We start from the raw sequence: 25,431 nt of genomic DNA on the forward strand, positions 1-25,431 counted from the left end.
TTACTTGAAAACCGTATTTTAGTCAAAATAAAATACTTTAAGACAATTAAAAGAAGCAATCTTGTAGAAAATGCATTTATCTATGGGATAAAGCTAAGTGGGAAAATCTATAGCTTGAAATATAGGCAATACCCGATTCGCCGCAGTTTCGCTTTTGCAACAATGAGTCTCATTCCATACACAAACATGTTGCCAATTCCATGCACACATACCCTGGGGGAAATGGATGTTATAGAATTGTGAATACGTTTGTCTTCCAAGTCTCAGTAGGTATCAGGATCGAGATAAATATATACAAGATACTAATAATACACATGAATAAGTCACAAACATATCAATTTGAGAAAAGGTCTTAATAAATTGCGTTTGATCTTCATATAAAATGAGCGAAATAGGGTGTACAAAGGGCTATACACGCATCACGTCTTCAAATACCAGCAACATTGCGACTGTTTTTTTTTTGTTGAACTATTTTGTTTAAACCTTGTTTTAGTCAAAATACAATAAAAGCAAGGACTAAAAACTGGCCAGTTAAGTAGAAAATTGATTCATTAATCGTATAAAATTATGTGGGCATAGATAAAGGCCCGGTTGACAACATTTAAATCCTTGTCGCTCACATTCAAAAAAGTTCAATTTGGCGCGCACCACTCGGTATATTTTTCAAATGAGACCGTATTTTAGGGTCATACTGTAGAAACTGGTTTTCGCCGCGCTCCCATGTGGTGTTTTTTTGTGCTAAATGGTATTTTTGTCATTTATTAATTTCATTTTCAATGTTATATAAAAATCCAATAAATGCAAGTATTTCGAATAGACCAATCATGTATAGAATTGATTCATCAATCGTACAAAATTGAGTGGGCATGGCTAAATGTTCTATATAGATAGTATTATTCAACGGAACAAAGAATTGGTCGTTTTTTGAATCGAATTTGAGTTCGCCGCAGTTCGCCGCAGTTCGCCGCAGTTTCGCTTTAGCAACAATGAGTCTCGTTCCATACACAATGTTGCACATTCCATACACACTGTTGCGGCAACATTTACTTGAAAACCGTATTTTAGTCAAAATAAAATACTTTAAGATAATTAAAAGAAGCAATCTTGTAAAAAATGTATTTATCTATGCGATAAAGCTAAGTGGGCAAATCTATATAGCTTGGCAATACCCGATTCGCCTCAGTTTCGCTTTAGCAACAATGAGTCCCATTCCATACACAAATGTTGCTAATTTACCAGCAACATTGCAACTGTTTTTTTGTTGAACTATTTTGCTTAAACCTTGTTTAGTCAAAATACAATAAAAGCAAGGACTAAAAACTGGCCAGTTAAGTAGAAAATTGATTCATTAATCGTATAAAATTATGTGGGCATAGATAAAGGCCCGGTTGACAACATTTAAATCCTTGTCGCTCACATTCAAAAAAGTTCAATTTGGCGCGCACCACTCGGTATATTTTTCAAATGAGACCGTATATGAGGGTCATACTGTAGAAACTGGTTTTCGCCGCGCTCCCATGCGGTGTTTTTTAGTGCTAAATGGTATTTTTGTCATTTATTAATTTCATTTTCAATGTTATATAAAAATCCAATAAATGCAAGTATTTCGAATAGACCAATCATGTATAGAATTGATTCATCAATCGTACAAAATTGAGTGGGCATGGCTAAATGTTCTATATAGATAGTATTATTCAACGGAACAAAGAATTGGTCGTTTTTTAAATCGAATTTGAGTTCGCCGCAGTTCGCCGCAGTTTCGCTTTAGCAACAATGAGTCTCGTTTCATACACAATGTTGCACATTCCATACACACTGTTGCGGCAACATTTACTTGAAAACCGTATTTTAGTCAAAATAAAATACTTTAAGATAATTAAAAGAAGCAATCTTGTAGAAAATGCATTTATCTATGGGATAAAGCTAAGTGGGAAAATCTATAGCTTGAAATATAGGCAATACCCGATTCGCCGCAGTTTCGCTTTAGCAACAATGAGTCTCATTCCACACACAAACATGTTGCTAATTCCATGCACATACCCTGGGGGAAATACATGTTATAGAATTGTGAATACGTTTGTCTTCCAAGGCTCAGTAGGTATCAGGATCGACATAAATATATACAAGATACTAATAATACACATGAATAAGTCACAAACATATCAATTTGAGAAAAGGTCTTAATAAATGACGTTTGATCTTCATATAAAATTAACGAAATAGGGTGTACAAAGGGCTATACACGCATCACGTCTTCAAATACCAGCAACATTGCGACTGTTTTTTTTTTGTTGAACTATTTTGTTTAAACCTTGTTTTAGTCAAAATACAATAAAAGCAAGGACTAAAAACTAACCAATTGTGTAGAAAATTGATTCATCAATGGGCTAAAACTGAGTGGGCACGGTTAAATGTTCTATATAGCTGGTAATATTCGACGGAAGATCAAAAACGAGGAATATGTATAACATAACTTGAATTTGTCAGTATAATTACGGTGTATTTTTAAAATGAGACCGTATGTTTCGGTATATTTCCGCGGTCACACTCGACAGAAAGATTTCATTCGGGACGGAGGTTTTCAATTTTTTATTCCTAAAAAAACCGCCAGTTTGATTGTCCGAGTGTCTAATCGACAGAAAGATTGATTAAGTGGGACAAAAGTGAAGGATTACACATATTTTAGTACGTTTTAACTAAAGAAAACACACAAAGGTAAGTGCCGAGTCACGTATTTATGGTATGAAAAGTGTTTATGCTTAGTTTTGATATGGTTGCTAGAAAACGAAAAGGAAGCCACGTGCTTTTCGTGTATACTATATAACGTAGTTTATTGATCCGCTTACATGCACCCATTTTCATGTTCAATCAATACTTGCATAGTAAAGGAAAATGTTCTGGCCTGTGACCTAAAACTAATTATTTCAGTTTGTACGCACACAAGCAGACATGCACATATTTTCATGTGTATTTTGATGAGTAATAATTAATCAGATAGTACGAAACCAGAGTTAATCTCTGTAATTGCTTATTAATGCAAAATGTGACTGTGGAACTTCTGGAATATTCCATTGGGAAAATTTGCCGCTTCATTCTCACATGCACGCTCGCACACATATGTATACGCATGCATACATACAATATGGCAGGCATAGATAAAAAAAACTTGCGTCATCCAGCGCCTACATTGCATGTACATTTACTGCTGTTGTATAAAATTAATCAATGCCAAAATTACTCATCGTAATTGCCTATTAATTTCAAAGTGCTATTGCTCTTTGCTAGAATATTCCAATGAATGTTTGCGGCTTCTCGCACGCGCACACATATCCATGCATACCACGCCTAACAACATGCTTTTTCCCACACAGACGGATGATTCAGATCCGTTTAATAAACACGGATGAGATAAAAATAGTTTTTAACACCATAAATTAATACTTTTTGCGGGTTTTTCATATAATTTAGCTAAAATTAAGTTGCTAACCGGCATCCAAAGTACACCTCACGTGTGTTTGTGAGAGGGTAACACCAATACAAACGTACAAAGAAATGCTCTTTGCGCGCCCTCGACACTATAGTTGTCTCGTTCCAACCCGCCACACACTCACCCCTTCAAAATGGCTCGGCCTCAGCGTGGTTTCACGTACGCACTCGTGTGTGTTTGTGTGCATGCACGTGTGTGTTCGCTTATTTCGCATTCCAGAATTTTCGTCTTTGTCCATGCGGTTTTTTTTTTACTTGCGCATTTCAAAGAAAAATAATGGCAGCAGCTGCTGATCGACCGCCATGTTTATAGCTTCATCATTGATCTTCCCGTTTTTTTTAACAAACTCGGCATTAGTCATTGCCTTTGTGTGTTCGCCAAACTCGGCTATGACTCCGACATTGGGCTGGCAACCAGTTTCAGCCACATGAGAAATACAAACATAAAAGGCAAAGCGAAAACTGAAATGGCCGCTGTAAATGGAGAAATGCGATTACGCTTTTACTACGACGCATACGAAAATTTGTTCTAACGCTGGCCACGTTTTATGAACCCTTTGGTACATTGGAACTGAGCTGTTGTTTGCTTATACAAAAGCTGTCATAAATCATTCAATTGCGGGGTTTGCTTTCCACTGCACTTTCCGCAGTGCTGCGGTGACCCATGAAATGGTCTTTCGTTTTCAACGTTTTCTACACAATTTTTCAAGGGGTGAAAGTGTCATAACAACTCAGTTCCTCACATGTCTCATGGGATCAATGCACCCAGTGCCAGGGCACGTCAGTAGCAATTACGTTCCAACAGAAAACAGCTGCCTTTGAAATAACTGTTCAATGTCAGTTTATTTTTCATTCGAATTATTACGTGTTTGTGGAAAGAAAATCGAAACTAATAAATAATTTTTATATAATTTATTGCAGATGTCTAAAGCACCTGCTGTTGGTATTGATTTGGGCACAACCTACTCTTGTGTGGGTGTGTTCCAGCATGGCAAGGTCGAGATCATTGCCAACGACCAGGGTAATCGTACGACACCATCCTATGTTGCCTTCACGGACACGGAGCGTTTGATTGGTGATGCCGCCAAGAATCAGGTGGCGATGAACCCAACCCAAACGATCTTCGATGCCAAGCGTCTGATTGGTCGCAAGTTTGAGGATTCTGCTGTGCAGTCTGACATGAAGCACTGGCCCTTCGATGTGGTCAGTGTAGATGGCAAGCCCAAGATTGAGGTTACGTACAAGGATGAGAAGAAGACCTTCTTCCCCGAGGAGATCTCCTCCATGGTGTTGACCAAAATGAAGGAGACCGCCGAGGCGTACCTGGGCAAGACAGTGTCGAATGCCGTCATCACTGTGCCAGCCTACTTCAACGACTCTCAGCGTCAGGCGACCAAGGATGCCGGTACCATTGCCGGATTGAATGTGCTGCGTATCATCAACGAGCCCACGGCCGCTGCTATCGCCTATGGCCTGGACAAGAAGGCTGTTGGTGAGCGCAACGTGCTTATTTTCGATCTGGGTGGCGGTACCTTCGATGTGTCCATTCTGTCGATCGATGACGGCATCTTCGAGGTCAAATCTACGGCCGGTGATACCCATCTTGGTGGTGAGGATTTCGACAACCGTCTAGTGACCCACTTTGTGCAGGAGTTCAAGCGCAAGCACAAGAAGGACCTGACCAGCAACAAGCGTGCTCTTCGTCGTCTGCGCACCGCCTGCGAGCGCGCAAAGCGTACCCTCTCGTCGTCCACCCAGGCCAGCATTGAGATTGACTCTCTGTTCGAGGGTACCGATTTCTACACCTCGATCACTCGTGCCCGTTTCGAGGAGCTGAACGCCGATCTGTTCCGCAGCACCATGGACCCCGTGGAGAAGGCTCTGCGTGACGCCAAGCTGGACAAGTCGGTCATCCACGACATTGTGTTGGTCGGTGGCTCTACCCGTATCCCCAAGGTGCAGCGCCTGCTCCAGGATCTGTTCAACGGCAAGGAGCTGAACAAGTCGATCAATCCCGATGAGGCTGTTGCCTATGGTGCCGCTGTCCAGGCCGCCATCTTGCACGGCGACAAGTCGCAGGAGGTGCAGGATCTCCTGCTGCTCGATGTCACCCCACTGTCTCTGGGTATCGAGACCGCCGGCGGTGTGATGAGCGTGCTGATCAAGCGCAACACCACCATCCCAACCAAGCAGACCCAGACCTTCACCACCTACTCGGACAACCAGCCCGGTGTGCTCATCCAGGTGTACGAGGGCGAGCGTGCCATGACCAAGGACAACAATATCCTTGGAAAGTTCGAGCTGTCGGGCATTCCCCCAGCACCACGTGGCGTGCCCCAGATCGAAGTCACCTTCGATATTGATGCCAACGGCATCCTGAACGTCACTGCCCTGGAGCGTTCCACCAACAAGGAGAACAAGATAACCATTACCAATGACAAGGGTCGTCTCTCCAAGGAGGATATCGAGCGCATGGTCAACGAGGCCGAGAAGTACCGCAACGAGGACGAGAAGCAGAAGGAGACCATCTCCGCCAAGAACGCTCTCGAGTCGTACTGCTTCAACATGAAGGCCACCCTCGATGAGGACAATCTGAAGACCAAGATCGCCGATTCTGACCGCACCGTCATCTTGGACAAGTGCACCGAGACCATCAAGTGGCTGGATGCCAACCAGCTGGCCGATAAGGAGGAGTACGAGCACCGTCAGAAGGAGCTCGAGGGTATCTGCAACCCGATCATCACCAAGCTGTACCAGAGCACTGGCGGTGCTCCTGGTGGCATGCCCGGCGGTATGCCCGGAGCTCCCGGTGCAGCTGGAGCTGGTGCTCCCGGTGCTGGTGCCGGCGGTTCTGGCCCCACCATCGAGGAGGTCGACTAAACCATTCTCAAATACCCAAACTCCACACCCACTCTCAACCATCCAAAAGTACATCAGTTCTCTTGTCTAAAAAACAACAAAACACTACAAGAGTTATTTAAATCTGGACTCTAAATTGGAAATTCGATTAATATCAAACCAAAATAAGACGACTGCTTCTTTGAGGATCATTTAATAATTACCACACTTCTCATAAAGGAACCCAACTATCCACACAGAGCTGCATAAATAATATATATTATATTATTATCATCGATCGATCACCAAACAAACAATTTATTTGCTTATACTTGAATTCAATAAATTAATTTGAGAATTGCAAAAACATTTATACCCAATTGTATTTATTCTTATTATTCCTGTAAGATTGATGATTTGTCCCACTGTACGTTGGATCAATATTTGTTCTGCTGCCACTATCATATCTGGCTAATGACCTGTTGTATGCATATTAAAACAGACGCGGGCCAGGTGGTTTAGTAGATAAAAGCAGGGCATATTTATAATCTTCTGAGTGTCGTTGGGTTTGTACATTTGCCAGGTTGTATAGTAGACATATCTTTAGGTAGGCCTAAGCAGCTATTGCTCTCAGCTTGCTTTATATAAATAAATAAATGAATCTTCAGGTGCATTGTACCTGTATGGCAGCGATCTAAAAATCAAATGAAAGGCCATACTTTTACTATATTTTATTGCAAGTTTGAGCATGAGATTTACTCAACACATTCAAAGGTTTACTCTAAAAGAGCGTGTACTTGGTTTCCTATTTGGGGGAGGGGAACATTCTAACATCTGACTAATCAACCCAAGCAAAGTTTGGATCTTTGTCCAGCTTATTGGATATAGTAGCTCCAATCACAGGTAACTCGCTGTTGTTGGGACGATAGAAGCCATCGCTGATGAGCTCTCTGGTGAGTGGTCTGCGGCTGAAGACATTTCCCGGAGGCTTGCTCGGCGTTTTAGGTTTGAAGGTGATGTCCGAATCAGCGACCAATTTATGTCGGGTTATCCGCGGATTGCTCACCTGCTCCAGGTAGGATTGCCACTGATGCAGCTTGTCCTCGGCCGCACGTAGTTGGTCGATGCTGCGCTCGTGGCCAGGATTAATGCCGATTGGCTGGACCCCAGCTATATTCTTGAGATCCACTTGAATGGGCGCTAGGGCGGAGATGGCACGCGACAGACCAATTTGACTGTGACGTATACGGTGCTCGGTGAGATCGGCGCCCAGCAGCTCCTCGTGCGGATCCATGCGTATTGGTATGATCTTGTTGATCACATAGAGGAGCAGAAACGTTGAACAAATGCCCCAAGATGCCAGACAAAGAGCAGAAAGGGTCTGAATACCGAGCAAGTACCAGCCACCGCCCTTGAACAGACCCATGCGACCGTTGGTCGTGTCTAGAGGTATGGGATTGTCGGCAAACAGTCCCACGGCGATAACACCCCAGATTCCGCAGACGCCATGCACAGCACTGGCACCCACCGGATCGTCCACGCCCAAGCGATCGAACAGGGGCATAGCCAGCACACAGAGCAACGAACCGATCGCTCCAATTACCAAGGCCTCCCAGGCGCGATACAAGAAGCAACCGGCCGTGATGGACACCAGCGAGCCGAGCACTCCATTGATGAGATCCATAATGTCCATCCCACCGTCGTGCCGCCAAAAGGAGAATCTGTGGATGGCAAAGACTGAATTTTAGCCTAACATTTTACATGCTAACATGCTTACATGGAGCTAGTGAAGCCGCCGCCAAAGGAGCCCATCATCGTCATTACGGCCGCTCGCGCTGCATACTGCCACTTCGCTCCGCTAACGCCGTAAGTGCTGCCCGAATTGAACGCTAGCCATCCCCACCAGAGCACAAACAAGCCCATGCAGGCGTTGACTGGATTGCCCAGCGGCAGAGGATCATAGCCCTCGGAGTAGCGGCCCAAACGCGGACCCAGCATAGCGGCTGAGGCAAAGGCCGATGCACCGCCAATCAAATGCACGGGTCCGCTGCCGGCAATATCCACGGCGCCCAGTTTATTGAGGAATCCATGCTCGCCCCACACCCAGCCAGCGGGAATGCAATAGACAGCCGTATTGAGGAACGAGAACAGGCAGTAGGCCTTAAAGTTGCAACTGGAATGAAAAGGCTATGCCATGATAATCGATACTCTCTAAAGAATCGCTCTTACCGCTCTGCCATCGCGCCACTCACAATGGTCGTGGCCGTGGTGGCGAACGAGAGCTGGAAAAGAAAGGCAGCAAATATCTGACCCATCAGGGCATCGCCCACGGGCGGATCCAAAAGAAAGTCTCCAATAGCTATGAACGGATTGGAGAGCGGCCCACGGCCGAAGCTCATGCCATAGCCAAAGAGCCAATAGGTGAATCCGCCAAGCACAATATCGATCACGTTCTTCATCATGATGTTGACCTCGTTCTTGATTGACACACAGCCAGACTCCAGCATGCCAAATCCCGTTTGCATTGTGAAAATGATAAAGGACGAGGTCAGCACCCAGTTGGTGTCCTCCGTGGAGAGGTCATAGAGTCCGGGTATCACATAGTTACTATGATTTCGCTCGATCCCCTTCAAACCGCTTGCCGTGGCGTTGTCCATTTTCGAAGCCGCTTCCACCGCTCAGGACGTCCGACAGCCTCGCGTGATGGTCGACGAGTATCCGGGAAGTCATGCTAAACATCAAATTCGAGTCAGCCAAATTCTCCCACTGAATAAATGAATGTTTGCAAATTACCTGCATTTGATTTAACTGCAATTTAGTCGCCGCCTTTCAGCAATTCGTCAATTATTTCGTGTGCGTGTTGTTTACGGCGGCTAAATTCTTTTTGCTGATTTTTTCACATGGCCCTTTGAATGCTTGACATTGTGTAGTTTTTGGGATTTGCATGACTGAAACGTATTGGAAAATTAATGGGGACATTTTGCATTTAATTGAATTAAACTACCCAAAGTGGGATAAAGAAGTAGGTACATACATATATCAATAAGTAATTCTAAGCCTCTTGATTTCAATGTGGATTTTATGACATCACATTAAAGCACCTGAAAATTATACTACACTCATAATAAAACATGCGAAGAAGGTGGAAAGACAACGGTCGTTGAATAACGAAAATCCAAATCAACGTTTCATCACTCAAACTAGTTTTACGCGTTGTATTTTTATACCCGATACTCAAAATGAGTATTGGGGTATATTAGATTTGTGGTGTGTAACGTCCAGAAGGAATCGTTTCCGACCCCATAAAGTATATATATTCTTGATCAGCATCAATAGCCGAGTCGATTGAGCCATGTCTGTCTGTCCGTCCGTCCGTCCGTCCGTCCGTCTGTCCGTCTGTCCGTCCCCTTCATCGCCTAGTGCTCAAAGACTATAAGAGCTAGAGCAACGATGTTTTGGATCCAGACTTCTGTGATATGTCACTGCTACAAAAATATTTCAAAACTTCGCCCCGCCCACTTCCGCCCCCACAAAGGACGAAAATCTGTGGCATCCGAATCGTAGAGAATGACCATATCTTTTAGATTGCAGAATCTGAATTGGATCGTGTTATTATTATAGCCAGCATCAAGAAAACAATTTCATATTTCTCGCCCTGTCTCTCTCTAACACACACGTAGCATAGGCGGCTTTGCTTAGAGTAAAACATTAGCGCCTAGATCTCAGAGACTACAAAAGCTAGAGCAACCAAATTTGGTATCCACACTCCTAATATATCGGACCGAGACGAGTTTGTATCAAAATTTCGCCACACCCCCTTCCGCCCCCGCAAAGGACGAAAATCTGGGGATATTCACAAATCTCAAAGACTATTAACGCTAGAGTAACCAAATTTAGTATCCGCACTCCTGTTAGATCTCACTATAAAACGTATATCTCAAAATTTCGCCCCACCCCCTTCCGCCCCCACAAAGGACGAAAATCTGTTGCATCTTGTGGATTCGAGAAAACTAAAAACGCAGAATCATAGATAACGACCATATCTATCAGATTGCTGAATCTGGATCAGATCGGATCATTTTTGTAGCCAAAAGCAAGAAATCAATTTGCAGTGGCCGCGCAGCGCCCGACGTCACGCTCAGACTGATTTTCTGTCTCTCTCGCACGCACTCTTTGTCGTGTCGTTTAATATTAGCGGCGTCTACCGGAGGGGAGCCATACTGACTTAGTATCGGGTATAACTGTAGAGTTGCGGTGTCCGCAGCAACTCACAACGTTCCCCCTCGTTTAAAATTAGAATTTGCCGCCAAGATAACGACAATACAATCGAGTATATACAGATAACTAATCAAATGAATTAATACCTAAAAACATTTCAATCTAAAAAAAATTGATTATTAATTACGTTTCAAAGCAGTTTGGGAAACACTATTTTAATATTATTTAAGGAAATAGGGTATACAAATGTCCATACTCATAGCTGAATGAGTTGACCAGCAGCAATGACGTAATAGTCTACACACACTTACGTTTCATTCCGTGACTTACGTTTCATGCTTTGTACTTTTTGCTTAAAACTTATTTTAGGCACAATCCAATAAAAATGAGTGCTTAATACTAGCCACTCTTGTAGAAAATCGATTCATCATCGGAATTAAATTCTGTGTTCGGATTTGGGAGTCCCAGCTAGATAGAAATATTAGACCGAAGATCGAAATCGAGGAATATGAATTCTTATCCTGGACAGAGGACGATTTAACCCATTGTCGACCAGTCGGTATCTTGAAGAATTTTAGAGCAGTTCAATGAAAAGATATTGTGTTAATTTTTTATGTAGGGAAAAAAGAAGGATGAAACTTCAACAAGAATTTACAACCAGTGCTAATTTCCGCTGTTCAACTCAAGTTTAAACAATGGGGTTTTAGGTGGGCTAAGATCGTTTTTTCATCGGTACATTAACGGTATATTTCTGAGGGTCAGACCGTATATCGTATCGATAAGTCCGCGGTCACACTGGTTGGCTCGAACGTTCGTAAAAAAAACTGTTGAAAATAAACTGTTAATAAAAAAGTTCTCTATCAATTAACAAGCTTTAACTAATTGTTCGGCTATAAGTGCGAATTCACCGTGCTCAATATGTATTTTTTGGCATTGCTTGCGTTCATTGGAAATGCCAAAGGTAAAAGCTAGTGGGGAAAACTAGTGCGAAAAATTTTTGGTACACACACACATACACATGTTAAAATCAGCTCCATATCCTGGCGGAGCAGCAAAGAGAGTGAAAATGGCGAAACTGTATAATATTTCAAAAGTCCAACATATATAAAACTCCTTAGAAGCGACTACAAGGTTTTTCATGTAAAATCAATTTCGATTGGGTTGGCTCCTTCTACAATAATTGGAAATATGGTCCATGGCCACAGAGTTCACAATTTATGGGGCACGGGCCACACACATACATATACCAATGTATGTATACCAATACCACGGCACATGCTGCGCTTCGGTTCGCTCTTTTTCTCAGTAGAGCAGAGCAGAGCAGCAGCAGCAGAAACTCCTGCGAAAAGGGGGCATAACGGTGCTTGGTGCTGGGGAAATGGAAATGGCAATACGAAGGAAGTGGCCTGCAAAATTTTGCTTTGCTTCTGTACACACATATACATATATTAATATATGTTTGGATGTCCGTGTAGGTGGGTGGGTTGTTTGTGTGTATGGTGTTTATTTTTTGCATGTACACCCTGGCTCCTGTTTGTGTATGGGTGTGTACTATTGTGCTGGTGTTGGGGGCGGCAGGAGGCTGGACTGGGTGTGTATGTTGCCTGTGTATGTATTTAGCATTCACACACATGTACACAGAAATTTCACTTGGAAACTCTCGCATAAAAGGCAACATTTTTTCTCTTCTTTTTTTGTGTCGCGAGGGTGAGTGTGTGTGTGTTTGCCATTTTCGTTCGTGCGTTTCCTGACCAGAAATTCGCATTAGGTATGGTATGGTCGCTTTGGGAACTAAGCTTGCCTCCCCGCCGTTGTCATGCTGCACACACGCATATGTGGGTGTGTTGTACTGTATGCACACATTTGTATGTATATTTGTTTTTAATTTGAATTTCCTTTTGCTGTTTAGCATTTAAATGATGTCGAAAATATTCTGCGTTTGCATTTAATTTCATTCAAGTGATAAATATCATGGTCTCCCTCCCTCACTTTCGCTGCTGGTTTATGTAGCTGTGCAGCTCCCTCACTCTCTCTCTTTCTCTCATTCAGCACCTGCTGCACTTTGTCTATGCATTTGTATCTGTGCGTTTTGTGGTTGTGTACGTGTGTTTTTGGTGGCACAATGTTAAATCAGCGAAAAGTTGGTCAAGTGTGTCAAAATAAAGAATTCAGCCCCCAGCCTCCATCGAGTGTGCCATTATATGGTAGTGTATGTGTTTGAGAGTGCATACGTACTTGGATTTGTGGTAACTGTAAAATACAGGGGGAAATCATCGAGCTTCTGGAATGATCAGGGCTGCTGCTGTTAGTTCGAAGGTTCTGGAAAGAGTTTCTGGAACAATAACAATCTATATCAGAATCTAGCAGAATTTACAGACTCTCCAGTGTTCAGTCTTAAGTTTAGTCCCCTATAAATATGCTTTAAAATACAGTACCAGCAGCACCAATTCAAGATATCGTTTTGGAAACATTCCACAGATGGTAACGCGGTGAGCTCTAGCCTCATACCCGGCGGACACTGCCGGGACTACAATGGCAAGCTGTACGAGACGGGAATGCACTATATGCCCGGGCCGGACTCCTGCCGGCTGTGCATCTGCGACAGCGGTCTGCCCAAGGCTTGCAAGATGGTGCTGTGCGAGGCGTTCAGCAAGTGCAAGTCCTTCCAGACGGTGGGCAGCGGGAACAACTGCTGTGAGGTGATCTGCCTGGATGATCAGTTCAGCGATGGGAGCACGGACTTTGGCATTTGACTGGTGGCCAGTGGCATCACTGCCACGCTCTCCCTGTCCTTGCTCTTCTTCCTGGTCAATCGGCTGAGGCAGCGCAAGATGCGGGCCCGAGAGAATCGACAGAATGCCGAGGATCAGCGCAGCATTGTGGGAAGCATTGGGTGAGTCTTTAAACAGCCCCTAGCCGGTCCCTAATAGACAGTGAAAGCATTTCTCTGTATCTGTTCCCTCCAGATACATTGCTGGAAACATGGGCTACATGGAGGGGAATCTGAGTGCCATCGATTACTCGTACGGTGGAGCAGCCACCCACTATCCACTGTGGAAGCCGCACTTCCCACGCGGCGAGGCTCCGCCTCCGTATGAGGAGGCAGTGGCCATCTCCCAGGCAGAGGCGCTAAGTGCCCAGTGCGTGGTCAGCCTGCCGGCCAGCTCGCAGCGTGCCGTCGCGAGCGTTAGCCAGCAGCAACAGCTACAGCAACAGCAGCAACAGGCGCTCCAAGCGCACCAGGCCCACCTCCAACAGCACACGCTCCAGCTGCACACTCAGCCGCAGCAGCATCATGCCCCGTACGCCCAGCAATTGGTGCCCCATCCGCAGCACGCCCATCAGATGGCCGCCGCCGCCGCTGCAGCGGCCGGAGGTGGCTCAGTTCTGCCACAGTCCAATCAGTACACGCAGAGCACCACGAATCTGATCAACATCAATATCAATAGCGGGGGCGTGACCACCATAGCCACGGGCGAGAACCACCAGCCACCATATAGCCTTCAGAGCGAGCAGCAGCACAGCCTCGAACAGCAGCAGCAGCAACACCACCACCAGCAGCTCCAGCTGCAACATCAGCAACAATTGGCCCAGGCTCAGGTCAGCAATGGTTCCATCTGCCTACAGACAATGCCCAAACCCAGTGGGGGTGGGAGCAGCGAGTGCAGCTACAAGAACTGTCATTTGAACATCAGCGCCAGCGTTACCACGGCGGCTGCCACCAGTAGCTCTGCTTCCTACACGGCGTCACGCAGGACAACGCCACGCGGCTCCCAGGAACTGCTCCATCAGTTGCCGCAACAGCAGCAGCTGCAGCAGCAGCAAACGCAACAGCAGCAGTATCTCACGGTGGCCGATGTGGAGATCAATGCCAGTGCCAGTGCAGCCAGCTATCATTCCCTCCCCGCCAGCAGCGAACTTCTGGCCACACCCACGCATGCCCAAGTGTTGCAGCATCAACAACAGCAGCAGCAGCAGCAACAGCAACACCATCAACAGATGCTGGCAGCTGCCATGTCCGCGCCTTCCATGGAGATATTGCAGCCTTTAGAAATATCAACCATTTCAGCGGGTCCTGCCTGTAGCACAGCGGACCAGGCCACGCAGCTGCCGTTGCATGCGACGCTCAAGGCACAGCAGCAGCAGCAGCACCAACAACAGCAACAGCAACAACAGCAGCAGCAGCTCAGTCTAGTGTCCGGGTCGAGCAATAAGACACCCTCGAGCTCACGTCGCTACCATCGCACTATTCCCCGATACTTTGCCGTGGCCGATCCGCTGCAGGTGAATGTTAGCAGCAAGTCCAAGAGCAGTAGCAGCAGTAACAGCAACAGCAGTGAGGCAGCTAGCAGCAAGGCCAGCAAGAAGCCGATGTGCCAGTGCCCCATCCAGCATGTGCCCATGTCCTACATGGGCAGCACGGCCAATGCCAATGCCTTTCTCAGTGGAGCCGGCAAGCTGTTCAGCAACTCGAGCAGCAATTCCAGCCCCACATGCTCCCTGTCGCCCGGGGCGGCAGTTGGGGGCGGTGGCAGTGTCCGGCATGCTGGGACTCTGGCATACGGCCAGCGGGCCAAGTCCTCGACGAATCTGCAGCAACATGCTCAGGATCTTATAACGGCTGCAGGCGTTGGCACCCTCAAGCGCAGTGGGGGGGCAGCATGCGGACATGAGCTAAAGATTGCCACCATCTCCAAGCAGGTGGGCGATGAGACGCAGACGCATCATCATCCACATGTCAGCGGCAGTTCGGGTGGCTCCAGTGGCGGTGTGAATGTCTCGGCCATCATACCACCGCCGCCGCTACAACATGCCGAGGATGTGTCCGCACCGCCCATCGTATTGGGTCGCGTCCAGAAGCGTTCCTCATCGTCCAGCAATTCGGGGGAGCTGCGGGGTCGCAGCACAAATGGCAGCGGGAGTGCAGCCGGACGCAGTGCATCCAGCAGCAGTAGCGGTGGCGGTGGGGCCGCCGATGTGCTCTCCAGCGCCTACTTGAATCGAAAGGTGAGTTCGAAATGTAAGTAATCCCATCATTGTGAGAGATTAGCTTGCAGAACGGAGAATGTTATGGCGAATAATCGAAATTTGATACAATTTTTGATTGGCTCGTGATGTGAGATGATGATGATGCCTTATTCCATTCCCCGATCTGAGATTTGCTTCGGCTTTTAGGGCTAATCCTGTACGTACTTGCAGGTTGATGCCTACTTGAGTTTGACACAGAAACAGCAGCAACATTTCTTTAACCAACAACAACAGCAACAGCAGAAGCAGCAACAAAAGAAACAACAACAACAGCAAAATCCCGATCAAAGCAATCCAACTTTACCACCGAAACTCTACAAAAGCCTAACGAATTTAAAAAGCGCCACAGTCACAAAAACATCAACGGCGCCGGCTCCTACATCCTCCTCCTCCTCGTCGAACAACAACAGCGTGGCCACAATCTATACGCTGAGCAAGCCCGGCGGCGCCAGCTCGAGTGTCCAGCGGAAAGAGCAAACCACACCCACACTGACACTGCCGCCGGCAAGTCCCAACGCAGCCAGCACCGGGGAGAAGCTGCTGCTGGCCAGCGGCAAGATCAACTCGAGCACATTCTATCCACTGGCCAATCACGTGACCTACACCCTGCCCAAGCACATCAGCGGCAAGGTGTCGCTAAACAGCACCATCAACAGTGTGGTGAGCAAGGTGCCATCGGTGATCAGCATACCGTCGGTGGAGAACAACAATGCTACAGGGGGAGGACAGGGAACGGCTGCAACGACTGCTGTTACATCCAAAAGCACAACACTGCCAAAGATATTGCGTGTAAAGCGCGACACAGGAACGGGGACGGGCACGAGCACGAGTCCGGCTATCGCCCATTGCCAGATGCCGAATTATCCGTTGGCGGCGTCCAAGAGCAGCGCCAGCGGCGTACGATCGGCAACGGCATCGGCATCTACAACACCGAGCAAGCAATTGCCCGTTTGCACCACCTCGAAGAACTGTTTAAATCCCAAGGAGCACTTCCTGCCCAACGACACCAGCCTGGACGATGACTATCTGAGCGAGTGCGAGAACTGCAAGATAGCGCAGAGTGCCAAATACTATCTGGATGCGGAGATGAGTGGCGGCGGCTCATCAGCCTCCCCGCAAGAGACCATGACGCTGCAGCGTAAATCGCTCGAAGAGACCAAAGAAGAGCCGCACGACAGTTACTATCGGAGTTCGCATACGCTGCCCAGCAATGCCAAGAAGCATGGGTGAGTGATCTACAACTCATGGAAAAGAGATTGCTCTTGTTCATAATATAATGCCTGTTCCTTTGCAGATCTTCTAGCAAGAACAACAATCGAGAGCCGTGGCAATTCTCAACGATTCCCGCTGCCAGCTCATCGGACGAGGATGTCAACGAATGAGATTTAAGCCATTTTCTTTAAGGTGCCCCCGGGCCAGAAGCGTGTGCATCCTAAAGAAAACGTAGGCTACAAAACAACAATACCCAAAAATCGCAAAGAGTAAAGCTAAGAGTTAGATATCAGCGTACTTGTTGCTGCATAACTGAAAGAGATATCTTGTATATAGGCATACGAAAATGTACTTAATCTAATGCTCACGAATGTAATGTAATGTATTGTATATCTAACGAATAGTTATGGCATTGAATATGTAGATTCATTGACTGTTTAGATATATCCATGAAGATACACTAACCAATCGGCGGCATGTAAATTTGCGTGTTTGTTATGCACCAACCCAACCCCTCTGTATATCTCTGTATGTATGTAATTGAAGAAAACACTGTATATGATACCATTAGGAACGAAGGAAACCAAAGGAAGAGAAATCAATTATAATCACACATTATGGATTAATGAATTAATGGATTAAAGGAACTGTTGAATACTTGGCGTATTATGCATTTGAATATATTACGATTAAGATGAGAAAAAGATGTCAAACATTACTGCCATCTGCCAACCGTTAACTGTCAATAATTATTATATATGTATTGTATATGTAATATCTATTCTATATAATGTATCGTAACTTTTTTATAACTATGGAATCTGACCAAATTTGAAGGTATTCCCCCGCTCCCTGACGCTGCACAGCCCAAAAAAACACACAAAAAAGGACTCTAGTATAAGCTTTATCTTAAACTTATACACAAAAGAAATATTGGCTCACATTCCAATAACCTAAGCGCCTAAAGTTCTTCCTTACACGCCGCACTCCATGGAATTTCTTCAATTGTTATTTTTTTCCATAATAATAATAACTCCCAAATGAATGTACAATATATAAAACGAACATAATTGAGTGTATAGAAATGTAAGAGTAAAAATTGTTTTTAAAGTCGTATTTAGACATTAGACGGTTTCTTTATCGATAACGAAGGACTTCTTGGCTAACGAATCATTTAATTTTAACTCTTAATTCGGCAGGCAGTGCTAATCCTTGTAGCCACGTACCAACCATCTCCGCCCTTCAAGGCAGTCAGTCGTCTAATGCTAACGATGTAGTCACCAAAAAATATATGATAGATAGTAGAGCCACGTCCCCAAGCAGCAGTGAGAGGCAGCAGGAACTAGGCTGCTCAGATAATACAAATATAAATTGTTTGATTTAATCAATTTGCAAAACAAAAACAAACAAAAAACTAGTCGTAATCATACTCAACAACCGAGAGGAGATACTAAGCCAGGAGTTAGTTATGCCAGCAATTAGTCGAAAGCTTAAAATAGATGAAGGACAAAGAATTCCAGAGAATAGAGAGAAAAGTTGCATATGAATATTGATTTCCTTTGGCTTATAGTTTCTTCAGTTAATAATTTAACTATGGACAAAAGACACGAGAATGGTTTTTTGTTCTGGCTTTTTGGTTGTAAAACGCGATCTCGGATCCGCCGGGGGACTCTTGGTCTGACGAAAACTGAATTGTGTTCAACCGATGCTCAAAATACCAATGATATAGTATATGTATCTATAAGAATGTACAATTTGTTGTTTAGTTTCGGATATATAATTAACGAAAATGTAAACAAAACAAACTCTGTTATGAAATGCTCAAAGCGTGTACTGACCACAACGCAATCTTGTCTCCCCCCCTTCACCCCTACGGGCGATGGTGGGGGGCTTTAACTTAACAAAAAGGGAAATTAAAAAGTATTAACAGAAATTACTCAATAGTATTACAAAATAATCAATGGAATCAAACGTTTTTCAAAATATAACTTATTAGTGACGAGTCATTTATCAAAATTTAGTTCCCAAAAACTATTCAATGAACAACAACAACAACAACAAAAGAACATATGTACATCACGGCTAAGTACGAATTTTTATTCATTAAGCTATATTTACTATTGATGAAAAATCTCATGAAACCAAATATTAAACTAAAACGAAATAAAACAAAATACTTGGTAAAAAGTAGTTTACAAATTACAAAATGGAAAATGAAAGTAAAAAATAAATTATAATTAAAACTAGTGTGTGGCGATAGTTAAAACAAATTTACCAAATTCGAAAAAAACAAAAACAAAAACCGTTTCAAAATTATTCAGCACTGAAAATGATGTTTGTCGATAGCCTGCGATTACATTGGCTAATAATCAATGTCCATCAAATGTTTCGATGACATACATTTGTCTGAATAATTGCTTAAAACAAAAACACAAAAAACAAATATTACGAGTATCAATGTGTTATTGAACAACAAATCGTATTGTAACTATTTAAATTTAATTGAACTAAAAAACGTGGAAAAATAAATTGGTCTATAATGAAATATTCATAGAGTGTTTCCGATTGTATATGGAATGGAGAATTTCCCGATTTATTGCCTACTTTCCAGCGTTGGCGGGAAAGTCGCATCATCCCAAATTAAGGGCGGCTTCCAAGAGACCCTCCATCCACCCTGTGCTATTTATGATTCAAAATCTCATTCATTTCCCATAATAAGAAGTCATTCTCATGGTTTTAATTGTAAAAAATGCAATACAATTTGTTATGTTTTGTTTATCTTTCGTTTCGTTTCATTTTCCTTTTTTTGTATTTAAATCATAAAAACAATTTTACGATGCGATCTGATTTTGCCTTTTGTTTTATATGTATATGGTATAACCTATTAGTTTTTTGTTTGTTTTGTAATGCCTGATTCTGCTATGGATGCAAAACACTCGCAAGCGAAATTTGTGTTTTTTATGTACATACAACAAAATTCAATAAATTAAGTTATGTATGTAGTTTGCTTTGTTTGTTGTTTTTTGTTTGATCAAAGGACACATTGGCGTCGGCGGAAGGAGGGAGACCAAGGAGCAGGACATAAAATACGCTTTTGGGGGCTAATAAAGATGATGCTGCTACTGCACTGCTACGGCTTGGAGAACCAATCGGGATCGGAATCGGGCTGGGCTGGGGGGGGTCCTTATTCTATTTCTATTTCGGCTGACTGTCCAGAACGGGATTAATTGTCTTCCCTCCAAAGATCTGACCCCATCCAATCAAACTGCAAGCAGAGAATGTAATTAGATTGGTATGATTGGACGGGTGATGGCTGTGTAGTACTTACCGCCAATGGTTCTCTACACGTCTGCTGAGGGCAATCTTCTCGCCCTTCTCGGTACACACCGGAGTTGTGAGCACAATCTTGGCCAAATCACCCTTGGTGGCCGAGATGCGACCGCCAGTGCTGAGCGATCCAATGTTGACCAGCAGGATCTCGTTCTTCTGCAGCTTCTCGACACGCGCACCCTTCTTGTCGCCGTCCGTACGTACGCCGAGCAGGCGACGCAACAGGTAGTATGAAATTTCCAGCTCCTGATAGATGTCCGGCAGTTGTCCGACGGCACCCAGCACCTGGCCCACCAAACGATCGGCACGACAGAGCGTGGGATCGATTTTTGTGCCCACACCGATCAGGCCACCGGGAACGGCATACTGTAGTTCGTTCTGTTCGGCAAACAGTGAAACGATCCGCGAGAATATGGGGCGGCAGGTAATGTTGCCATCGCTGTCCTTGGTCACGACACCGGGACGCACTTCGATCTCCTGGCCCACCTTCAGCACACCGCTCAGAATGGAGCCACCGGCGACGCCGCCCTTCAGGTCCTGCACCTCACAGCCCGGCTTGTTCACATCGAAGGAGCGGATGACAATCAGACGGGGCGGCGCATTAAAGTCCCTCTGCGGTACAGGAATCTTGTTCACAATATATTCACAGAGCACATCAATGTTGTATTTGAGCTGGGCCGAAATGGGTATAATCGGCGCGCCCTCGGCAACGGTGCCCTGGACAAACTTGGTGATCTCTTCGTACTGCTCCTTCGCCTGGCTCTCCTTGATCAGATCGATTTTGTTTTGCAATATTAAGATCTGTTTCAGTTTCATGATCTCAATGGCAGCCAAATGCTCAGAGGTTTGCGGTTGAGGGCAGGATTCATTGCCTGTAAGCACAAAAGGTTAGCTTAGCTAATGCCAGGAGATTGGAGATGTAGATTGGATAATCACTCACCAGCAATGAGCAGCAGTGCGGCATCCATTACAGCGGCACCGTTCAACATGGTGGCCATAAGAATGTCGTGACCGGGGCAATCCACAAAGCTCACATGCCGCACCAGTCTGAAATTGCCAGAGCAGGCGGGTCGCGTGCAGGGCAAGCTGTCATCCTTGCTCGAGGCATCCGATACAAAGCTGGCCGGACGCGGGCACTTGGGATTGTCGCACTTGTAGATTTTGGCATTGGCATAACCTGGAAAACATATCGAAACAAGAATGCACACAAATGAAAACCTTTAAGCTCTTAATAAACCACCGAGCATCCATAGCCCCCAACTATGTAGCGTGCCATAATCTATACAAATTGTATCTTATTTATTTGTATATTTGTTTATTTTTAATTGATAATGTGATATTTGGACAGTAATATACAATCATATATCCTACATAAATAGTGATTTAAAATGCAATGCCAACTTGATAATAACAATAATAAAGTGCATGAAAAATGATAAGCAGAAGCTGTTGTCCATATCCTAAACTTAACCGTGGAACAAAAATATTCCGAAAAACGATAACTCATGCTTGTCGTGCTCTTGCTTTTGGCAGTGCAATGGGTTTGGAAATAAATTACTCCTGCATATTGTGCAATACATATTTAATATTTAAAAAAAAAAAACAAAAAAAACCAATCGCTGGCGTTGTACATGGAACTTAAAATAGGACCTTCCGGCAATTGGCCGCCCCACACCGACACTGGACACGCGCAGCCGTCGATAGATTCTCATATGGCACCTCCTCGTTGTCCGCCCGAATGTAGTCAAAGCTGAGCTCCTCCCCCGCCTTAATCGGACGAATGGTGAAGAAGACCAGATGTGGCAGGGCCATATTTAAGTGCTCGATCCAGCATGGGAACACGGCCAGATTGGGATCACACGAATGATTGATAAAATGCGATATATTGCCAAAGTTGGCCGCGTCCACCGTATACTCGCTATAACGCGATATATTGTAGTCCAGATCAAACAGATAGGTACGCCCATTATCGTCATAGGCCTTGCCACGCTCATTAGCCTCCTCGCACGTGATGATCTCGCCGATATATTCGCAGACAAACACTCCCTTCTTCAATGGCTGCGGTGTGCGGACACCCCAACCACTGCCATTGCTGGTTTTAAAGAGCACAAGCGGATGCTTTCGTCTATTCTGTACCACACGATTCGTGCAACTCTCGTCGCAGGAGCATCGGCTGTTGCACTCATAGATTGCACTGCCCGGCCGGAGCCGCAAACGCCCCGTGGTACGATCGTAGGCAAAGATTTCACCAGCCATTCTTCCACAACACATGGAGGAGGCGGTGCATTGTTCTCCGCTCTCGTGGCGGCACATACAACCCACAAGTCCAGCCTGCGGCTTGGGTACCCCTTCACCAATTATGTTCTTTTGTATGTACTTGAAGCCGCTGTCAATCGTGTCCAGATCCCAATTGTTCTCCACTCGTATGGGCGGCGACGGCAGCTCGACTCGATTCATTCGCTGCTCAAACCGCGATAAATCAATCAGCTGCTTGCGCCGTGCAAAGTGAGACCGCCTGACCTGCATGCGGTGCAGGGCACGCGCACCGATTCGCTCCGGTTCCCGCTGGCTGCGGCTGGCAGCGGCACGGTATTGCGCTAGCAGTATAAAATCAATCTGCAACTCGAGCGGATCATAGGCATCAATCTCTGCAATGCTAATAGTCTTAAGATCTTCCGTCGGCGGTATGTCCGACAACTGCGTATCCAGTTCCCCCGTGAGCTGGGCTATATAATGCTGATGCAGCTGTAGATGACGCTCAACAAATTTTTCCATTTCGGCACAATCGGATAGATTTACGTACGATTCCCATGTGTTCGCGCTTACATCGTATCCCAGCCATTTCACAAAGAAAACGGGCTGAAACTGGACCACCTCCACGCTCTCGATCTTCTCCACAATGTACTCGCCCTTGGGTCGCCTCTTCACAGTCGTTCCATCGTTGTTCCTGCTCCTTTTGGCTGCTGGAGTGGGTATCTGGACACAGCTGCTACGTCGTCGCTTAAGAACGTTCGGTTTCAGGACCAGCTGTGATGATTGATCGCTATCATCGCAGCCGAGGATGCTGCCATAGCCGCTGCTGTTGCTGGGACTTAATGAGTTTAGGCTGGTGCTGCGAATACGGGGACGAGCTGTTTCCATGGATGGGGCTAGCACTGAAGCGGAGGCAAGGGGTGCCATTGCCCTGGCCTTTCGCCGCTCGGCGAGAATCCGTAGCCGCTTTTGCTGCTGGATATCGTATTTGTGTCGCTGGTGTTTGGATTTCAAAAGTAGCTTGATTTTCTTTTCGCTTAAGCGTTCTGCAAATGACAATTGTTTTGGACATGTTTTTTTGTGGGTCGCGCGGCGTGTGGTGCCGCGCGTCGTTGGACAAACGAAAAAACGGGAAAAGAAGAAAAAGATTTGCAATTAATTAAATTGCTGGATTATCAGTCAATCAATCATAATAAACAATCAATCATTGCAAGAGGTCTAAGCATACAGGAATAGAGAGATAGATTCCTAACAAAAAGACGCAACTGCCTACAACTTTCTTTTCAACTCTTTCTATCTACACAAAGGCGACGACACACCTTGGAAGGGGCACAGCGTGCTAATCCAGCAATTTAAATATACAAATTACACAATTACAAAAGGAGAACAATCATTTACAGAACGCTTTTTGACCATTTATAAATCGATGCAAACCAGCGACATTTCAAAACTAATTTAAGGAGCAGGCTATAACTCGCAGGCAGCAGCAGCATTTGGCGGCTACCTACGCGGGTGTGCCGTCGTCACAGTGTACTTAAGAGGCTAAAGATCGCTTCGGAAATGCTTGAGTCGATCCAACCACACAGGGGAGGAGATCAGAGCCCAAATGCTTAAGCCATTTACATTGATACATGAGGGTTAGGTCTAATTTAGTTTAAGTTATTGCTTTACAAGTATAGAGAGTATATCATCACCACATTTTGCATATCCCTCCACTCACCGAGCTTAATTGTAATGTTGCGCTCCAATTCGTTTTTAAAGCGGACCGTCTGCACGCCGGATATGGCTTTGACTACGGTGGACTTTCCGTGTGCTACATGTCCGATTGTGCCGATGTTGATGGTCGCCTGGCGCGAGATCACCTCGGGCGACAGAGGTGTAAGGTTGCTGACTTCCTGCAAGACGCATAGGGTAGACACAAAACAATGATCAATGAATGGAGTTGCGTACTGTGGGGGATGTTCTTATCGTGTTTTACCACCCCCTCTATACGCTAAACTTCTCGTAGTATACGCACGAGAATTTGTAATGTGTGTGTGTATGGGAAAGCCGTCGATTTTGAGGTTAGAATGTCATTTGTATTGCATCAGATAGACTGGTGGCAACAAATGTGCCGCTCAATTTCCGCAAAACCACTGACAAGATGCGACACATTTCAGACATATGACAATGCTAGATGCCCTGTATGAAAAAACCCCTGAAAATCCGCACAAGCCCAGAAACTAACGCCACGTGCTGCATTTTTCGTGTGTACGCTCACCCCCCGTGGGTGTGAGAAACAACAAAATGTTGTGAGCAACACAGATACTAGCTTAAATGCTTAAAGTTCAATTGTTGTGGCTGCTTTAAGAAATTATTTTTTTTCCATACAAAGATATCTGGGCGCGTCCTTCTGACTCCGCACCCCGCCGTTTTCAGTAGAAGCGGCACAATAATGACGACGCGTACACTTTCACACGGGCAAAAAGAAGACGAGATGTCGCGAGTAGATTGCAATTTTCGTATGCTTACCAAATTCCTAAGGTCCTGCTTTTGCAAATTCCGATTCACATTGACTTGAGCTTCAGCCGTGGCCATGTTTTTAATGTTTTTAAAAACGATTTATATATAAAATTATAAAATTAATCTCCAGCTCCTTCACCTAGGCATCAAATATTCTCTGCGCGTGTTGTAAAGGGCGGAAAACACGAATGTAGTTTTCTAGTGTTACAAATCGAGGATGAATGCTTTAATTCGATAGGTCGATAGTCGATCCGATGGTTCCGGCCCGCGATATGTAGACATTGCAATTTTTAAAATTATTTGGAAAACGCTGCTCCTTGTTGCTCCAAGAATTGCCCTCCGTAATTATTGCGTCGGCTCGTTGTTTTTTTTGTATAAGTAATGCAATTTTCCCCCAGGATCTCCACAAAATTGTACAAGTTATTTTTATTTTATTTTTTTGTGATATGTATCTTGAAGGTCGAAAAAACCATCGATACATTTTTACAGATTGAACATTTGAATATTCTACCGAAAATAATACAAAAAATATAATAATTTTAGCGCGTGGTTTTTTATTATGTT

At 44.9% G+C, this 25,431-nt stretch overlaps 5 protein-coding genes across 7 annotated transcripts; 3 read left to right on the forward strand and 2 right to left on the reverse strand.

The window, feature by feature from the left end:
- The first annotated feature begins 2,546 nt into the window (after positions 1-2,546).
- LOC108156384 (heat shock 70 kDa protein cognate 4) lies at positions 2,547-6,579 on the forward strand. The gene is made up of 2 exons (XM_017287800.2): positions 2,547-2,715; positions 4,408-6,579. Exon 2 carries the CDS (start codon positions 4,408-4,410, stop codon positions 6,364-6,366), a length of 1,959 nt encoding a protein of 652 aa, XP_017143289.1. The 5' UTR covers positions 2,547-2,715; the 3' UTR covers positions 6,367-6,579.
- LOC108156385 (putative ammonium transporter 2) lies at positions 6,434-9,052 on the reverse strand. The gene is made up of 3 exons (XM_033388786.1): positions 8,554-9,052; positions 8,102-8,497; positions 6,434-8,045 (listed from the first exon to the last, which is right to left on the reverse strand). The coding sequence occupies exons 1-3, from the start codon at positions 8,979-8,981 to the stop codon at positions 7,163-7,165; spliced, it is 1,707 nt and encodes a 568-aa protein (XP_033244677.1). The 5' UTR covers positions 8,982-9,052; the 3' UTR covers positions 6,434-7,162.
- Positions 9,053-11,333: 2,281 nt separating this feature from the next.
- LOC108154819 lies at positions 11,334-13,308 on the forward strand. The gene is made up of 2 exons (XM_017285219.2): positions 11,334-11,503; positions 13,021-13,308. The coding sequence occupies exons 1-2, from the start codon at positions 11,461-11,463 to the stop codon at positions 13,293-13,295; spliced, it is 318 nt and encodes a 105-aa protein (XP_017140708.1). The 5' UTR covers positions 11,334-11,460; the 3' UTR covers positions 13,296-13,308.
- Positions 13,309-13,348: 40 nt separating this feature from the next.
- On the forward strand, positions 13,349-19,718 carry LOC108154818 (homeobox protein prospero). 2 transcript variants are annotated; one of them, XM_017285218.2, is made up of 4 exons: positions 13,349-13,435; positions 13,509-15,549; positions 15,742-16,796; positions 16,865-19,718. In XM_017285218.2, exons 1-4 carry the CDS (start codon positions 13,374-13,376, stop codon positions 16,950-16,952), a joined length of 3,246 nt encoding a protein of 1,081 aa, XP_017140707.1. In that variant the 5' UTR covers positions 13,349-13,373; the 3' UTR covers positions 16,953-19,718. The 2 variants fall into 2 exon arrangements, with proteins under 2 accessions (XP_017140707.1, XP_033245973.1); XM_033390082.1 differs by lacking the exon at positions 16,865-19,718 and having other exon boundaries at positions 13,509-15,562; positions 15,742-15,834.
- On the reverse strand, positions 19,488-25,064 carry LOC108154809 (histone-lysine N-methyltransferase Su(var)3-9). Of its 2 annotated transcripts, XM_017285209.2 has the most exons (5): positions 24,877-25,052; positions 24,086-24,260; positions 21,053-21,289; positions 20,111-20,984; positions 19,488-20,047 (listed from the first exon to the last, which is right to left on the reverse strand). In XM_017285209.2, the coding sequence occupies exons 1-5, from the start codon at positions 24,940-24,942 to the stop codon at positions 19,978-19,980; spliced, it is 1,422 nt and encodes a 473-aa protein (XP_017140698.1). In that variant the 5' UTR covers positions 24,943-25,052; the 3' UTR covers positions 19,488-19,977. The 2 variants fall into 2 exon arrangements, with proteins under 2 accessions (XP_017140698.1, XP_017140697.1); XM_017285208.2 differs by lacking the exons at positions 19,488-20,047; positions 20,111-20,984; positions 21,053-21,289 and adding an exon at positions 21,408-23,411 and having other exon boundaries at positions 24,877-25,064.
- Between the last annotated feature and the right edge of the window lie 367 nt (positions 25,065-25,431).

This window comes from Drosophila miranda, chromosome 2, assembly GCF_003369915.1.
Source record: "Drosophila miranda strain MSH22 chromosome 2, D.miranda_PacBio2.1, whole genome shotgun sequence".
Lineage (NCBI taxonomy): Eukaryota > Metazoa > Arthropoda > Insecta > Diptera > Drosophilidae > Drosophila > Drosophila miranda.

Excerpts from the sequence above, each read along its gene's own strand:
- LOC108156384 (XM_017287800.2), top strand. The coding sequence starts at position 4,408 with ATGTCTAAAGCACCTGCTGTTGGTATTGATTTGGGCACAACCTACTCT.
- LOC108156385 (XM_033388786.1), bottom strand. The coding sequence starts at position 8,981 with ATGGACAACGCCACGGCAAGCGGTTTGAAGGGGATCGAGCGAAATCAT. Across the intron at positions 8,498-8,553 it reads AGTGGCGCGATGGCAGAGCG|TTGCAACTTTAAGGCCTACT; the intron begins GTAAGAGCGATT and ends TTTTCATTCCAG. Across the intron at positions 8,046-8,101 it reads GGCGGCTTCACTAGCTCCAT|ATTCTCCTTTTGGCGGCACG; the intron begins GTAAGCATGTTA and ends TGCCATCCACAG.
- LOC108154819 (XM_017285219.2), top strand. The coding sequence starts at position 11,461 with ATGTATTTTTTGGCATTGCTTGCGTTCATTGGAAATGCCAAAG. Across the intron at positions 11,504-13,020 it reads GTTCATTGGAAATGCCAAAG|ATGGTAACGCGGTGAGCTCT; the intron begins GTAAAAGCTAGT and ends AACATTCCACAG.
- LOC108154818 (XM_017285218.2), top strand. The coding sequence starts at position 13,374 with ATGCGGGCCCGAGAGAATCGACAGAATGCCGAGGATCAGCGCAGCATT. Across the intron at positions 13,436-13,508 it reads AGCATTGTGGGAAGCATTGG|ATACATTGCTGGAAACATGG; the intron begins GTGAGTCTTTAA and ends TGTTCCCTCCAG. Across the intron at positions 15,550-15,741 it reads GCGCCTACTTGAATCGAAAG|GTTGATGCCTACTTGAGTTT; the intron begins GTGAGTTCGAAA and ends ACGTACTTGCAG.
- LOC108154809 (XM_017285208.2), bottom strand. The coding sequence starts at position 24,942 with ATGGCCACGGCTGAAGCTCAAGTCAATGTGAATCGGAATTTGCAAAAG. Across the intron at positions 24,261-24,876 it reads AGCAGGACCTTAGGAATTTG|GAAGTCAGCAACCTTACACC; the intron begins GTAAGCATACGA and ends TGCGTCTTGCAG. Across the intron at positions 23,412-24,085 it reads CAACATTACAATTAAGCTCG|AACGCTTAAGCGAAAAGAAA; the intron begins GTGAGTGGAGGG and ends TGTCATTTGCAG.